Here is an 18,097-nt window from a genome sequence, read left to right on the forward strand (position 1 = left end):
CTGGTAATCTGTAATACCGCTGTGGAGCCCACCGTCACTCGTGCAATAACACTCGAATAACACAATAACATGTCAATTACTGAAATTATTTGGCAGTTTTTACACCAGAGAAGACAACATCTTCAGAGACTGATGTAATCCTAGATTTAGTTAAATTTAGTTGTAATTTCAGAGGTTTATATATACATTTTGTCTGTTATTTTATTATTATTTTTTATTAGAATTATTAGAAATAATTATTGTTGACTCAACCTATTGCCTTAAATGCTGTTAGCTATTAGACTGTAATAACAAATAATAAATGCTTTACCTGATTATTGCAGTGTAAAAATTCTACTGCAATATAATCTACACAAAAGAAAATGTTAACATTACAATGAACACATATGCAATGATTGTGTAACACACAGACAGTTTAATGTAGCTTTATTTTTTTATCATACTTCAGAGTTGTGTGGGTTAATGAAGCGCAATCTGCTGTGATGTCATAATTGAGTTGCATTGTGGGACATGGAGCTGTCTGAAGCGTACGAGTGTAGACTCGCTCCCTTGGTCATAATCGGGGAGATGAGGATCTGTTAACAGAAACTTCCCTCTCTCTCACTTAACAAAGTAGAAATGTCCACAATGCCGTCGGGAATTCTCTCAAGGGGAAGTGCTCAGGGAAGTTAGCAAGTGGATGTTTAAAGAGAAGTGGAACGCAGCCCAAGAGTGCTTCTCATTTCTTAAATACTCACTGCGTCTGAAACCAGGAAAATGATGCCTCCGGAAGCTGTATACGGAGGTAGGAAGGGATCAAGGCACATCCGAATGCAATGTTCTGTCTACTGAGATACCATCATCTGATTGATTTTTGAAGGCGGCACAGATGTATCTTTCGCTGCCTATGAAATCTCACAATCCTGTGCTCCCGAATCCCCGGCGGCTGAGCTGAAGAAAAACTCTTTGTGGTTTGGTTGGACTCAGACGCATTACCTTTAGTGGACACCAGATGGCGATAATCAGTTGCTAGTATCCTAGCAATGATGTGACATTATGCTGCCTCAGTAGCCTGTCCGAAACCAGTCTCTGGAGGTAACTTCATACGCAAACGCAGTCTGTTGAGTCATTGGCTGCGAGGCAACAAGACAGCTACCTTTGGTTTCGGACGCAGCCTATGTTTTCTCGTCCTCGAGCCCGTAACCCAGAAACCAATCAAAGTCCGCCATCACGAAGGATATATCAATTCTCTAAATGCACCGTGAGGACTGAGGACAGAGGAAGCTTCCCGAGGACGCTTGAGCAAGGAAACACAGGACCATCCTATACGGAAGACTCTTTGTGTCGAAGCACCTGACGCACGCATAAATTCTCCTTGACATCTGACATAATAGTTTTAATACATGTTTCACCTTTTAAATAAACCAGAATTGCCACATACAGTACTTCAACAGAGCATCTTGAATTATTTTTATTAATTATGAAAAAAAATAAAATAAATAAAGTTTCAACAACATAACATCAAGCGCTCAGATGTAATGCAAGCTGCACAGAGATGCGCTCTGAAGTGACGCGTGAGTTAGCAGGACATTTAATTTTACAAATCCGTCTTGCGTCCTCGTTTCCTAAGAGGGTGGAGGAAGGAAATAAGGAAAGGAAGCAAGGATGCACAATTTCACAAATAAGAAACACCCCTCGTCAGCCTGTAGCACGGGCCCAGTGTGTGTGGGTGTGTGTGTGTGACTCACATGTTCGTATCATGTCTTCTCCACTGTTGTGGTTTCCTGGTTCTTTGTATTTTGGTGTGAACTGTTGTGAGGGAGTGAAACTTACACACTCCAAAACCATCTGTGGATCTGAACACAACAAACACAACTGTGTAAACATAAACACACACTGTGTGTGTGTCACAATCATCTTAATAATAGTAATAATAGAGTGTGTACCGTGTTCCTTGTACCAGTGCGCGTCAAGGTGCGTCTGAACGCATCTCCACCACAGTCCAAGCGTTCCGTTCATGCGGAAGAGCGCGTCACTCGCGGTTTTCTCGTCGAACTCTCCGTCCAGAAACTCTTCCTGCAGCGCTCGCAGTTCGGTGGCGTTGTGCTCCGCGTGCACCGGCGGGCTCGTGTACCGGTACCAGTGCGGCGAACCTACCGACACCGACAGATATACGGACGCCAGGACGCTTAAAACAGCGGCGATGACCAGAGCTGTGGCGTACCGGTTATCCACCATTATTCCACAGTATAGACGCACATTCACATCAGACGCGTTTATTTCCCGTCAAAATCAGACGCATTTAACGCGTCTCTCTCATTCACATCAGACGCATTTGAACGCATTTAACTCCAATCAAAATGAAATGCGTTTATCTGTCATTCCGATCAAACGCGTGCAGCTTTTCGTGTCCTATTTTCCGTCTATCAATCAGTGTGTAAATAAAGAACAAATGAAGGATTACTCACTCGCTCATCAGAGTGTCTGCGTTTATATTCATGTGTTCATCAGAATAAACTCGTTCATATGACGATGAATGAACATCTCTTGTTTAAAGGAAGATTTGCACATAAATCCATGCGTTTTCCTGCAGCATGGGTTTATGGGTAATGTAGTTCACTACAAGAAACGCGCCGTAATCAGCGTTAAATACAACAACAACAAAAAGTCATCAAATGAGTAAATGACACAATACAGATTTAAATTTTCAAATGTGTATTAGATTTGGTGTTTTTGGTGGTTGTAATGGGGTATGATGAGGGGTTTGAGGAGGAATGCACTGACTGATGTCGCTTGTCTCCTGACTGTCTGTGAACCTATGGCAGGCGCTTTTATCATTTAATATTCAGATTATACTATCCATAATTATGTTTTGACTAGTCAAAACTCTAATTTCAGATATCTGTTGTGCATTTTTGACTAGCAGTAATTCACATTTAAGATATCTACAATGCATTTCTGACTAGTCATAATTTACATTGAAGATATCTGCAATGCATTTTTGATTAGTCACAATTAACATTTAGGATATCTGCAATGCAACTTTGAACAGTCATTTGTTTCCATAAGATTCCATTGAAAACTATTTTCAGATATCTACAACAGAGTTTTTCCCTAGTAGAAATTGTAATAAAAGATATCTACAATTGATTTATTACTAGTACAAATTATAATTTAAGATTGCCTATCTCTAATGAAGTTGTTACTAGTAATAAAAATAAATTGTAGATATCTGTAATTGAATTATGACTAGTCAGAACTTAATTAAAGATATCTTTAATATGGTTTTGACTAGTCATAATTCAATTACAGATATCTACAATTCTGCATCTTTAAAGATATCCTAATTATTATTATTATTATTTTTTTTTTTTTTTGGATATCTGAAACTAAGATATGACTAGGCAAAATATAGTTGAAGATATCTTGAATTGGATTTATGACTAGTCGATATTTAATAGGAGATATCTTTAATTTGAATTATTACTAGACAATTTTCATTTAAAGATATCTATAATGTATTTATGGATATCTCAAATTGATTACAGACCAGGAAGATCTTTATTTGGAGATATCTGCAATTATTAATCTGACTGGGAATAATTTTAAAAGAGATAATATAAAGCAACATTCTTACTAGTGAAAATTCCTACATATATCTAAAATGCTTATGCAAATTGCCTCTCTGCTATGCCCCGTCTTAAAAAACAAAAACAAAACAAAAACATTCCTACCTCTGACATTTTTGCCGTCTGCCATTTTGTCTGATAAAGAATTGATCTTTTATTTATTTTAATTTTTTCTCCCTTTTTCTCCCCAATTTGGAATGCTCAATTCCCAATGTGCTCTAAGTCCTCGTGGTGGCGTAGTGACTCGCCTCAATCTGGGTGGCGGAGGACGAATCTCAGTTGCCTTCGTGTCTGAGACGTCAATCCGCGCATCTTATCACGTGGCTTGTTGAGCGTGTTACCGCAGAGACCTAGTGCGTGTGGAGGCTTCACGCTATTCTCCATGGCATCCATGCACAACTTTCTACGCGCCCCACCGAGAGGGAGAACCACATTATAGCGACCACGAGGAGGTTACCCCATGTGACTCTACCCTCCCTAGTAACCAGGCCAATTTGGTTGCTTAGGAGACCTGGCTGGAGTCACTCAGCACGCCCTGGATTCGAACTCATGATTCCAGGGGTGGTAGTCAGCGTCTTTACTCGCTGAGCTACCCAGGCAAGAACTGATCTTTTAATGTTAGTCTTGCATGTTTGGTTTATTTTAAACAAAATTTTGCGATTAAAAAGTAAATAAAAATCTAATAATAAAGGAACAATGATAATGGAGCACTTGTAAAAATTATTTATATAAGCCATCATTCCCAAATAAACTCAAATAAAATCAGAAGGGACTCCTACATTAGCTCAAAGGTCAATTGCACATTGCATGTCTACAGTGGGCATGTAATTATTAGAAATGAACTTTATTGATCCATGTCTCCTCACTGCAACACAGCAGTACTTCTCTCAGTGTTGCTGTTACACACTGTCATCAAGTGGGCTATAACAGTATTGGCAAATAATACACAAGCATGTTTAATATACTAATTAAATAAATGTATTTAATTATTAATACCATTAATTAATATAGGCTATGTATTAATTTAAAATACAGAAGTTATAGTAACTAGGAAATCACAGCTGCTTAATAGCAATTATGGTCGATTATTTAAATTGTTGAATGACACTTCTCTCTTTTCAATTGACTGTAATTTTAACTGTGTTTAAAGATTTTAATGGATTAAAAAACATGGGTGCCTTGATTCTGAAGGATTAAACCACTACATCATGAATTTATTTGCCCAATTTCACATTTTTATAGATTGCATACTAAATTCAAAATACCCATTTGTGGTTGTCTTTCTTTATTAAACATTTAACTTAAATTGGTCTGTGCTGCAACATATTACAATCACTTTGCTTCACATAGTTAACAGGAGATCTTTTAACATATATAAATGCATCAAGATATTGTTTATTTATCAAGCATCGACTTAATCTTTTTGTTAGCAGCTAGTTACTTTAACAGCTTCGATAGCACTACGTAATGAAGAGTCATTGCACGTCACAACACAGCAGACTGACTAGGGGTAAGGGCAATTTAGATATCTGAAAATATAATTATGACTAGTCAAAACTGAATTACAGATATTTCTAATCATCTTTGTGGATGTATGAAATGACAAGTGACGAAATCTGTGACATCATTGCAGATATTTTAAATGGAATTTCGACTAGGCAATATATAGGAACAGATATCTTTAATGTTTTTTCTTACTAGTCAAATTATTAATGACAGATATCTCAAATTAGAATTCTGACTAGTCCGATTATAATTGTGACTCGTCAAAATGCAATTGTAGATATCTAAAATATAATTACGGATAGTTAGATAAAAGCTTTAAAAACCAAAACAGCTTGCGATAGTGAACCTGTAGATGAGCAACTGAAATGAACTTTATCAGTGGTTCTGCTGAACTTTTCCAGCTTTGCATTAATGTTGTCTTTTTCCATCAGGTCTTTTCTCAGTTTAGACCTCTTCATTCAGATTATTGTTGTCTTTTAGAGATTTTTTATTTTCATTTTGTGATTCTGTTCTCCTCTTTAAAAGCCTTTAACTCCTCTCTTAGATGTTGAAAAGTGCCAGTTTCATGGAGTTTGCTTCTTAAAATTTCTAGAAACTGTTGATATGTGTGTGTGTGTGTATATGTGTGTGTGGGCGGGCTTAGGTGGTTTACGAGGACTTTTTTTAGGTTACAAACTGGTAATTACAAGGGAATTATGCTATAAATGTGGTTTATGAGGACATTTCTAGTGTCCCCATAATTCAAATCGCTTAAAAAACAAACTAAACTATGTTTTATTGAAAGTGTAAAAATGCATAATGATAGCGGCACCAACATGTGTGTGTGAGTATGTGTGTGTGTGTGTTTGGGGGGGGGGGGGCTGTGTGTGTGTGTGTGTGTGTGTGTGGAGGGAGTGGAGGAGAGGGGCTATGTGTGTATGTGTAGGGAGAGAGAGGCTGTGTGTGGGGGGGTGAGGGGGGGAGGCTGTGTGTGTGTGTGGAGGGGGTGGAGGAGAGGGGCTGTGTGTCAAGTCATTTTTATTTGTATATCGCCTTTCAAAATACATGTCATTTCAAAGCAGTTTTACAGAAGATCATGCATTAACAGAAAATGAAACTGTTATATCAATAATGTCTTAGAGTCATCATTTAGTTTGATAAAATACGATTGTGAATTGTGTTTAAAAATAAGTAATTAAATAATAACTGTATTTATAACCCCATTGGGCAAGCCGAAGGTGACTGTGGCAAGGAACACAAAACTCCAAGATGTTGGTTAATGGAGAAAAATAACCTTGGGAGAAACCAGGCTCACTGTGGGGGCCAGTTCCCCTCTGGCTAACATCATGAATATAATACCAATATTACTTAGGTATAGTGCAAGTCATGGTTTAAAATTATTAAACTAAGTAAGTGTTAAGGGTCAGTGTTTAAACAAAGATTTTGTATGAACTGTAAGATTAATGACTAATGTCTTTGAAGTCCATCCTGTATTAACTGCAGAAGTTCACATAGATGCAATTGTCCTTGTTAGTTGGCTGATGAAGGGTTTTGTTGGCAATTAATTGATAGTCTATGTATTCCATTTCAAGAGTGTAGTCCATCATTAGACCGAGGTGATGTAGGCAGAGATCAGTTAGGTGCATCGCAGTTCAATCTGGCCGGTAATTTCGGTGAGGTCTATCCAAAGTCCAAGCTTCAGGCAATGGCATATGAAGTATCCCATGTCTTATGGTTGGAGTTGGCATCAGTTCATCCTCTGAAGTCCATCGTATTAGACTGAAGTGATATTTGGCTGGCACCGGCTGCTATTAGTCATCATCACTCAGCGACACGTAGCAGTGCTACGTTCAGCTCTAATAAGTCTGAATGAGCAGAAGTCAGAAACAAGACAAGATATGATAATAGAGATTATTCAAGAATTATATTCACTTAAGCAAAATAGTATAAAGGTACAGTTTTTGTGGGTTCCGGATCATATTGGGTTGAGAGGTAATGAAGAGGCAGATGTTTTAGCAAAAAAGGCCATAGAGCGAGAGATAGTTGATATCCAGATTCCTTTTAGTAGGTCAGAAATAAAGTCAATAATCAAAAAGTATATTCTGAAATTATGGCAACAGTATTGGGACACTGACAAAAAAGGTAGAAATTTGTATCTCATACAGTCAGTAGTGGGTAAGGGAAGAGTATCAGGTGGGAGCAGATTTGAGGAGATCATAATTACAAGATTAAGATTGGGGCATACAAGGTTGAACAGTTCAATGCATTTAGTAGGCAAACATCCAACGGGTCTATGTGAGGTATGTGGTGTTAATGAAACAGTTGAGCATGTTATAATGCACTGTAGGAAATATACTGTTGAAAGGAATGAGTGGAAGGATGAACTAGTAAATAAGGGTGAGCAGTTTACAATAAAACATTTACTAAATCCAGGTAGAAACATAACACCATTATTGTTACAATTTTTGGGAAGTACAGGTTTGCACAAACGTATATAAGTATGTAGGTTAAGATTTTTTTTTTTTTCCTCATTTATTTTACCCCTCCATGGGGGCTTAGTGTGAGAACGGAGGAGCTGAACACGCAGCGCCGGACGAAACCTCAGCCTCTATGCGGGTATAAGAATTAAGGGCGATTGTATGTAGGTTGGTGGAGTAAGGTAAATCAAGAGATTGTATGTAGAGTGTCAATGGTCCATGTGGGTGATAGGTGGCGGTAATGCACTTATGTGTTTGCGATCCGCCGTAAAACAACAAGAAGAAGAAGTTATGTGACGTCAGATGCGTATTCCCGCCAGTAAACCAGCAGAAGAAGAGCAGTGAATAAAGTAAGTGCTGCTTTACTTGAATGTCTTTCTAATGTAACGTCTCTGTTTTGGGCACGTTAATGTTGTTTCAGAGAGCCATTTACAGTATATAAACTACAGCTAACTTCATCCAAGCGGGTGAATGAATGAATCTCTCTTTATTTACTCTTTTAATATAATGTTATTATCAATATTCCTCTGGTTAGTTCCAAATATTTCCATATAAAACAAAGACTGAAATATAGCGACACGTGTGCTCGAGGAATTTACAGACTTTCACTAGTTACGACATGCAAAAATATTTTATTAAGACACGATGCCACGAACCTCGCAAACTTTGCCAAATCTACCAACTATTATTTCTTAGAAGCACATAATTAAGCATATTTATAGCCTTTTATTTTATAAACTAAGTTAAAAAACACCAGATGAATCAATAATAAGCTACTGTATGAAACTGTCACTTGTACACAAGGTAAAAGGGACAAAATAGTGTTTTTTAAAGCAAGATTCAAAATACAGAGTATTAAAAGTATGCATTTCTGACCGCGGTAAAGTTAGTTTGACATTCGTTGGATATTCGGTTTCGCTTACCCGCGCTCTCTTCAGTCGACAAACTTACAAAGATGTCGTTAGCACACTTGGTTTAAAGGGAGAACAACTACACTATATGGGCATACAAATTGGATTCAGAACATTTAACGCTTGGTGTGGCTGCAAAATTGTGCCTGAAATGCTCTGATGCGCTTTGTCCACTCATTCATTCAATTGACCTGCAAGTTATACATGGAAAAAAAAAAACTAAAAAAAAACAGTAAAATACATTTTCACATTCAGAATGTTCTAATAACTTCCCAGATGATAGACTGACTTACTACAGGTGATATTATTACAGTATGATCAATTATATGAGTACAGTAATCAATTATTTTAGAAAAAAATTAACCAGAATTCACAAATTATATTTTCTCATTCTAAAGTTTGTAGTAACTTCCTAGAGGATAGATGGATTTACTACAGGTGAGATTATTACACTATCATCAATTATATAAGTACAGTAATCAATTATTTTAGAAAAATATTCACTAAAATTCACCAAAATTATATTTTAACATTCTAAAGGGTGTAGTAACTTCCCAGAGGATAGACTGACTTCATACAGGTGCGATTATTACAGTATTTATAACAATATGAGTACAATAATGAATTATTTTAGAAAAAAATAAATAGTTGTGCTTTTCCACCTCCACCCACATAATTATTGTGCTAGTGTCTTCTTTTCCCCTATGAATTTATACTCTGCCTGTTATTTAGCTTTTTGCTAGATCATCATGTGTTAGATCATCTGCTTTCTGTCTGTTCCTGTTACTTGTTCAGGGAGTTTTGTATTTTCCTTGTGTCTCTCTGAATTAAGGCTTTTTTCATCTGGTTTTCTGCCTCCCTGCCTGTTGCGACCAATGCTACTTTACGTTTTTCTTGCCCTGATTTAATGAATTTACCCTCTAATTGGACTTTCACTATAAATTCAGTTCTGTTCTCCCTGCTCTACCCGTGAATGGCTGGGCAGTGAGAGCCCAGAAAAGAAGCATACAATGAAATGATTACTTCAAATGAAAGTAAAATTGATACGCTTGATGCGAATGGTCCTGACTGAAACAACCATCGATTAAAACCATTCTATCCCTTAAAATCTCCAATGTCACTCAAAGCCAATTAATTAGCAACAACTTATTCAGTTATTTACTGAAATAAAACGAAAAACACTGCAAATTGACTTGCCTGTCACATTCTTTAAAGAAGATCTGAAATTAATTTAAAATAGTCTACAGAAGGAATAAAAATATAGAATAAAAGCAATACACTTTTTTGGTGGAAAATCTGTTATGAATTTGTTAGAAATTTTGTTAATGGAAATGTAGTGAATATACCTAAGTCTAGAAAACAATTTATGACAGCATTAACATAACAACTTGGGGATCATTATAAAAGAGTTTTTGAAAAAATAAATACCACAGATGTCCTTGTTACTGGGAATTATCACAGTAATATTATTGTCATGTTTTAATGTGTTTTAAACATTTTCCACCATGTTTTTTAGTCCTGTCTTTTCATTGGTCTATGTTTATGAGTCTTGTTATCAGTTCTGTTTTATCATTGGTTCTTGTTTCATTGCTTTATCATGTTCATTAGTTTAGTCTCGTCATTGGTTTTCTCTGTCATGTGGTTACCCATGTTCATGTATTTAAGCCCTCATGTTTGCCATTGTCTTTTCTCAAGTATTGTTTTGGTGTAATGTTGTCAAGTCAAGTCATTTATGTTTGTTTCGTTTTGGATTTCACATCACTCGTCATCGTCTGTTCCTGTCTTCAGCCTGTGTCAACGTTACAGAATACTCGACTACAAAATGAACCCAGCAGTTCAGCTACAGCGTTTACGCCAGGGAAACCGTTCCATAGAGGAATATGTGGAAGACTTCTGTGCTCTGGCTGTCACGGCCGCCACGCCTGAGTCCCCTGTCACGGCCGCCACATTCCCGGAGCCAGCGTTGCAAGCCTCTCGTTCGTCCCGGAGCTAGCGTTGCAAGCCTCTCGTCCGTCCCGGAGCCAGCGTTGCAAGCCTCAGCCACCACGTCTGCCACATCATGCCATGTTGCCATGTCTCCCACGTCATCCCATGCTGCCACGCCTGCCATTCCTACCTCGTCATGCCATGCTGCCACGCCTGCCATTCCTACCTCGTCAAGCCATGTTGCCATGCCTGCCATTCCTACCTTGTCATGCCATGTTGCCACATCTGGCATATCATGCCATGTTACCACGCCTGCCATGCCTAGTCAAGAGGCCCTACCTTGCCATATTGCCATATCTCTGTCCCCTAAGCCTCCCACGGCTCCGCCTTCTGATTCTCCCACAGCTGTGCTCATGGCCGTCTGGAAGCGGAAGAGAAGGAGGACTCCTAATACCCAGGCACTGCCTGTGTTCATGGCCATGGAGACCGTTCCCATCACTGCCTGTGCTCATGACCACGGAGGTCGTTCCCCTTTCACTGCCAGTGTTCACGGCCATGGAGGTCATTCCTCTGTCACTGCCAGTTTGAACGACCACAGAGATCCCCTTTCCCTTCCTGTACCCACAGCCACAAAGGCTGTTCCCCCGTCAAATCCAGTGCCCATGACCACGGAGGTTGTTCCCTCATCACTGTCTGTGCTCACAGTCACTAAGACTGTTCCCCTGTTATGGTTAGTGCCCGAGCCTTCCATGGCTCTGCCCTCTTAGCCGCTCCCTCCGGAACCCTATCTAGCGGCCGCAGCCCAGAACTCTGTCCCCTCTGCCCCGTGGCCACCTCCCAGGCTTCCTGACCCTGTCCCTGTCCCTGTCCTGTGGTCACCCCCCCAAACTGCCGGACCCTGCTCCCTTCCTGGAGCCACCACCAAACCCACCACCGGCTCCAATGAAATAATTGATTACTGTACTCATATAATTGATGATACTGTAATAATCTCACCTGTAGTAAATTCATCTATTCTCTAGGAAGTTATTACAGCCTTTAGAATGTGAAAATACCATTTTGGTTAATTTTAGTGACTATTTTTCTAAAATAATTGATTACTGTACTTACATAATTGATCATACTGTAATAATTGCACCTGTATTAAGTCCGTCTATCCTCTGGGAAGTTACTACACCCTTTAGAATGAGAAAATATCATTTTGGTGAATTTTAGTGAATATTTTTCTAAAATAATTGATTACTGTACTTACATAATTGATCATACTGTAATAATTGCACCTGTATTAAGTCCGTCTATCCTCTGGGAAGTTACTACACCCTTTAGAATGAGAAAATATCATTTTGGTGAATTTTAGTGAATATTTTTCTAAAATAATTGATTACTGTACTTGTATAATTGATCAATACTGTAATAATCTCACCTGTAGTAAGTCAGCCTATTCTCTGGGAAGTTACTACAACATTCTGAATGTGAAAATATAATTTTGGTGAATTTTTGTGAATATTTTTCTAAAATAATTAATTACTGTACTCATATATTGATGATACTGTAATAATCTCACCTTTAGTAAATCCATATATCCTCTAGAAAGTTACTACACCCTTTAGAATGTTAAAATATCATTATGGTGAAATTTAATGAATATTTTTCTAAAATAATTGATTACTGTACTTATATAATTAATGATACTGTAATAATCTCACCTGTAATCAGTCAGTCTATCCTCTGGGAAGTTACTACAACATTCTGCATTTGAAAATGTATTTTAGGTTTTTTTTTTTTTTTTTCATGTATAACTTGCACGTCAATTGAATGAGTGGACATCTATGTTTTAGCGTAGTGGGTGGAGTTTTCAGACCGTCCCTTACATCTGCTAGGCAGTCAAAGCCCATTGGAGCATTTCAGGCATAATTTTGCAGCCACATCAAGCGTTGACTGTTCTGAATCCAATTTTTATGCCCATACAGTATAGTTGTACTCCCTTTAAACCAAGTGCGCTAATTGACATCTTTGTAAGATTGTCGACTGTAAGCGAAACGAATATCCAACGAACGTCGAACGTCAAACTAACTTTACTGCGGTGCATTTCTGAGGCTGAGACAAAAGTTTAGACATTTTTATTTTTAGTTAAGTATATAAATTACACAGATGTAACATTTTAAATGTTTATCTCATCAGGTGGCCATACGTATCCACAGTGGTCTGGGCTGAGCCCCGAATATCCATTGACCCTGACAGAAACCCTTCAGATGGACCCTTTGTTTTCTGCCTCTTGTGCTGCAAGCCCCAGGAGGAGATTGCTGGTCATCTTAAAGCAGCATGCATGAAAGAAGCTGACCCTCAAACGATCCAACAAGAAGTCTTGAGGGCAAAAGAATCACACATGAAGTGGGCAACAGAGGGACGAATTTTGGACTTCACTGAGTTGAGGGAAATTGTGAACATGGACCTGTCCTGCGTTTCTCTGGCCGAATACTTACTGGAAAAGGGTTTTTTCCTGAGAAATTTCCCCACAGCAAAGCAGCACGAAAAGTATACAGCCTGTTTACTTCTTTAGAGTGTGCAGTGATTGTGATTACCTTTTTGATTAATTATCTAGAGGTAATCAATGAAATGAATATACGTAAACTGCAATAACTAATACACCTTTGGGGTCATTTGAAAATCTTGCTAGATTAATCCAAAGTCAAATAATTTATTGTTCTTCCGTTTTCCTAAACTATATCTCCCCAGCACCACCAACAGGTATGCGGACGTGCTTTCACAAGCGAAAGTGGAATTGGACGATGTTTTAAACCGCCTGACCCACATAAAGGATGTTTTGGAAAAAAGCAAAACGTTCTTCAGGCATTATTGTGTCGCAGCAATGATGTGGACACACCGTCAGTCTCCGAAGAGCGTAATTGAATTTTTTTCCTTGGGGCAACTGGACTGCCACTGACAAATCCCACCACGGATGTCGAACGCATACGGAGCAAGTGAGTAACCTCCTTTATCATGCCGTATTAAATGAAAATATCATCAAGTCTGTTTCTAACCCCCCCTTTTTTGGAAACATACAGGTGCATCTCAATAAATTAGAATGTCGTGGAAAAGTTCATTTATTTCAGTAATTCAACTCAAATTGTGAAACTCGTGTATTAAATAAATTCAATGCACACAGACTGAAGTAGTTTAAGTCTTTGGTTCTTTTAATTGTGATGATTTTGGCTCACATTTAACAAAAACCCACCAATTCACTATCTCAAAAAATTAGAATATGGTGACATGCCAATCAGCTAATCAGCTCAAAACACCTGCAAAGGTTTCCTGAGCCTTCAAAATGGTCTCTCAGTTTGGTTCACTAGGCTACACAATCATGGGGAAGACTGCTGATCTGACAGTTGTCCAGAAGACAATCATTGACACCCTTCACAAGGAGGGTAAGCCACAAACATTCATTGCCAAAGAAGCTGGCTGTTTACAGAGTGCTGTATCCAAGCATGTTAACAGAAAGTTGAGTGGAAGGAAAAAGTGTGGAAGAAAAAGATGCACAACCAACCGAGAGAACCGCAGCCTTATGATTGTCAAGCAAAATCGATTCAAGAATTTGGGTGAACTTCACAAGGAGGCTGGGGTCAAGGCATCAAGAGCCACCACACACAGACATGTCAAGGAATTTGGCTACAGTTGTCATATTCCTCTTGTTAAGCCACTCCTGAACCAAAGACAACGTCAGAGGCGTCTTACCTGGGCTAAGGAGAAGAAGAACTGGACTGTTGCCCAGTGTTCCAAAGTCCTCTTTTCAGATGAGAGCAAGTTTTGTATTTCATTTGGAAACCAAGGTCCTAGAGTTTGGAGGAAGGGTGGAGAAGCTCATAGCCCAAGTTGCTTGAAGTCCAGTGTTAAGTTTCCACAGTCTGTGATGATTTGGGGTGCGGTCATCTGCTGGTGTTGGTCCATTGTGTTTTTTGAAAACCAGCTTTTTAAAGATGCTGATTTCATTTTCCAGCAGGATTTGGCACCTGCCCACACTGCCAAAAGCACCAAAAGTTGGTTAAATGACCATGGTCTTGGTGTGCTTGACTGGCCAGCAAACTCACCAGACCAGAACCCCATAGAGAATCTATGGGGTATTGTCAAGAGGAAAATGAGAAACAAGAGACTAAAAAATGCAGATGAGCTGAAGGCCACTGTCAAAGAAACCTGGGCTTCCATACCACCTCAGCAGTGCCACAAACTGATCACCTCCATGCCACGCCGAATTGAGGCAGTAATTAAAGCAAAAGGAGCCCCTACCAAGTATTGAGTACATATACAGTAAATTAACATACTTTCCAGAAGGCCAACAATTCACTAAAAATTATGTCATAGTGCTTATGATGTATTCTAATTTTTTGAGATAGTGAATTGGTGGGTTTTTGTTAAATGTGAGCCAAAATCATCACAATTAAAAGAACCAAAGACTTAAACTACTTAAGTCTGTGTGCATTGAATTTATTTAATACACAAGTTTCACAATTTGAGTTGAATTACTGAAATAAATGAACTTTTCCACGACATTCTAATTTATTGAGATGCACCTGTATGTGAAGAGGCAAAGAAAGAGAGCAGCCACAGTGATGCCCGAAGGTGCGGCGAGTGGAGCCTCAGCTGAAGCGCTCCAAGCGAATCCCTCCACCTCTTCAGCTAATGAGCCGTCACTCCAGATGCAGGAAGGGTATGCAAGCACTGTCCATTTTAAATCAAAAGGATGACACTGGTAAATGAGCCGAACATAAAACTAATTTGATTTTGTTTGAATTTTTGTAGTGCATTGCGACCTGCTGTGCCAACTCCAAGGTTTTGGGGTGCCTTTGAGGACCTGTTTCCTGTGATGCTGCATGGAAACCCTCCCATAAAGAGTCAGGCAACGGAGTCAGGTTTCGAGAGCTACCGCAGCTATTACTTTCACTGGAGAAGGGTCCAGTACAAATGACGTGTGCAGTATGTCCTCGGTAAGTGCCTGTGGTGTTTCTTAACTCTCTCAATACAAATGCAACAACCCTGTGAGTGCTCGTATAAAGACAACAGATCTGATGTATTTCTGCCAGACCAATCTATTGGGAGGACTGCTGGCGTCAAGAAGAATTCAAGAAGACAAGAAGAATTCAGCGCGTCACTGAGAGAGACACAGCGTGGACCACCAATGTGTCCACTGTGGATGACGTTCTGCTGGTCTGGGTGCCAACTGTCCAACCGGCTCCTTGTCTCGCACAGATAGAAAATGATGTCTTTATCATGAACTCAATCACAGAGCAGAAATGGAAAGGGCTGGCCATCAAAGACTTTGAGGGAAAAGGCAAAGGTGCATAGACATATAGTTTCACTTCACAGTTCTTTGAATAGTCAGGGATTAGGTGTGGGTAAAAATATCAATTTCCCAATGCATCGCGATCTTGATATCAATTCTTGAATCCCAAGATTGATCTTTTACTCTGTGCAACCCTCTACTACAATGAAAGGAAACTGCTCGCATTTGCAACAAAATTTCATGCTATGCAACTAAAAATGTATATATTTTGCAACAGCTGCTCGCTGCATGTCCTGTGTTTGCAGCAGGTCTGTTCTCATACTGAAAGCATGCGTGCGGGTATTGCACACAATTTTAATAATTCCCGCCAAGTTCCGCATAATGCAGGTAATTCCAGCACACATGTATTTATATTAAATTTGGGCTGCTCAATTATGGCAAAAATCGTAATCACAATTATTTTGGTTAATATTGAGATCACGATTATTTAACATGATTACTCATTGACTTTGGAAACATCATACATTTATTGAACTTAAAAAAAAAAAAAAAAAAAAAAAAAACTTTTAAACTTTTTTTTAACAGTGGACTTGAACTTGAAATGTAAACTGCACTGGGAAGGAGAGGCTATTGTCATATGATCATTATTTTATGTTATGTATGGTAGTCAAATAAAGGAAAGCCTCCATTGCCATCATTAACAGCAGGGGTGCTCACACATCTATGGAATGAGATCTACTTTTTCATGCATTGCATCAAGATCTACCATGTACATTAAAGGCTATACATTATCACAATACCAAAATTTCAGTAGTTGGTAGTGAAATTTGATGATTTTCAATACCAGCTTCAAAACCACAACAAATAATAACACTAACTAATATGTTAATTATGGAAGAATGGTTTCAAGTTCTTAAGTAATTATTCAAGACTATTAAACAGTCAGTAATAAAATTACAATAAAAAAACAGCAATAAATAGAAATAAATTAAAAATAATAGAACAAAAAATACAAATTAAGAAAATTCAGTACTTTTTTAACAGCTTTGAAAGTTTTTAACAGCAGTATCAAGTATTCAAGTAAACATTAAGAATGAAATACAACATAAAACTACTACTGGTCTTCACTGTTTACATACGGAATTTTGAAATGTATTTGGCCATTCAGGCATGCATTAGCGCAAGCATTTTCACACACACACACACACACACGTGCATGTTCAGCACACACATACGGCGCCTGTCAATCAAACAGGGTGCAGCTGTTATTAGATCGCTTGCAAATTATAAAATTACTTTCAACAGCAGAATAAGTATATCAACTTTCTAATAAGTGACACAGGCCTAGCCTTGGCCATCACAAATATAGCCGGTTATTTTATCGTTATTGACGTTTTAATCAGTCTGTTTGTCTTGTCGGGCACGTAAAATTCTGTTTCACATGCCCCTTCAAAAATCCATTTGTCCTGGACAAGCTTTAATGTAAAGTCCTGATTAAATATTGTATTCAACATTCTCCAATAACAATTTTTTCTTCTGCAGTATAGCTCCTAAAGTAAATGTACATTGTTTTAAAGGAGTTTTAGATACTATTTTGGAAAATAAGCCAAAAAGACTAACAAAAACGTATTTTGTTCCAGTGTATAATGGGCTAAGTTGGACAGTGGGTGCCCAGGCCAGCAGAACCTCATCCACAGTGGGCACACTGGTGGTCCACGCTGTGTCTCTCTCAATGACTACACTCTCTCACCTTTGTTCATTGTGTGCCATCTTTAACTCACAAAAAACAAACTTTCTCTTCTTAAAGGAATAGTTCACCCAAAAATGAGAATTTGCTGATAATTTACTCATCCTCAGGCCATCCAAGATGTATCTGAGTTTCTTTCTTCATCAAAACAGAATTTAAGATTTTTAAGATTTCATTACAGGCCTCCTCCTTTAAACAATGCAAGTGAATGTACTCCATTTTTTGACGTTCCAAAATGCATTTTTAGGGTGCATCAAAATAATCCACATGACTCCAGTCGACAAATAAAGTTCTTCTGAACCCAAAGATTGATTAGAAACAAAACAATACTTATATACTTTTTAACTACAAATGTTCGCATCCGTACATCTCTGCGCTCATGAGAGGGATGACGTAAGCTCATTGGTAAGGTCACGCGTCACGTGGAGGAGGCAGGAAGTGCATCATTGTTTACAAAATAAACTTGCACAGACCACAGACCAAGCGCCGTTCACAAACCAAAACATGTATTATGATTCACTACGTTATAATCCAGCTGCAGCAAATGTGCGCATGTGACGAGCGTCCCCACACCAGTGTGCATTAGCCGGTGCATCTTTCCCGGTCACTTCACGCAACTCATAGACGTAGTGCTGACCGCACAGAGAAATGCCAGTTTTGGAGTTTAT

The 18,097-nt window shown here is 38.5% G+C and overlaps 2 protein-coding genes across 5 annotated transcripts in view; one reads left to right on the forward strand and one right to left on the reverse strand.

Annotated features, from left to right (window-relative positions):
- Positions 1-2,561, reverse strand: part of cldnd1a (claudin domain containing 1a) — a 39,884-nt gene extending 37,323 nt beyond the window's left edge. For 2 of the 3 annotated variants that reach the window (XM_051657344.1, XM_051657343.1), the window contains exons 1-2: positions 1,926-2,561; positions 1,728-1,835 (exon numbers count right to left, since the gene is read on the reverse strand). In XM_051657344.1, the coding sequence (XP_051513304.1) occupies positions 1,728-1,835; positions 1,926-2,217 (400 nt within the window). In that variant the 5' untranslated portion in view covers positions 2,218-2,561. Of the gene's footprint in view, positions 1-1,727 lie in introns of all 3 variants that reach the window. The other variant, XM_051657342.1, reaches the window with a different exon arrangement.
- Positions 2,562-6,951: 4,390 nt separating this feature from the next.
- Positions 6,952-13,507, forward strand: LOC127417359 (uncharacterized). Of its 2 annotated transcripts, XR_007893265.1 has the most exons (3): positions 7,598-7,920; positions 12,589-12,942; positions 13,144-13,507. XR_007893265.1 is itself a non-coding variant. In XM_051657345.1 (2 exons), the coding sequence occupies exon 2, from the start codon at positions 10,362-10,364 to the stop codon at positions 11,172-11,174; it is 813 nt and encodes a 270-aa protein (XP_051513305.1). In that variant the 5' UTR covers positions 6,952-7,920; positions 10,270-10,361; the 3' UTR covers positions 11,175-12,566. The 2 variants fall into 2 exon arrangements, 1 of the variants encoding a protein (XP_051513305.1); XM_051657345.1 differs by lacking the exons at positions 12,589-12,942; positions 13,144-13,507 and adding an exon at positions 10,270-12,566 and having other exon boundaries at positions 6,952-7,920.
- Positions 13,508-18,097: the final 4,590 nt, after the last annotated feature.

This window comes from Myxocyprinus asiaticus, chromosome 26 (genome assembly GCF_019703515.2).
Source record: "Myxocyprinus asiaticus isolate MX2 ecotype Aquarium Trade chromosome 26, UBuf_Myxa_2, whole genome shotgun sequence".
In the NCBI taxonomy this organism is placed as follows: domain Eukaryota; kingdom Metazoa; phylum Chordata; class Actinopteri; order Cypriniformes; family Catostomidae; genus Myxocyprinus; species Myxocyprinus asiaticus.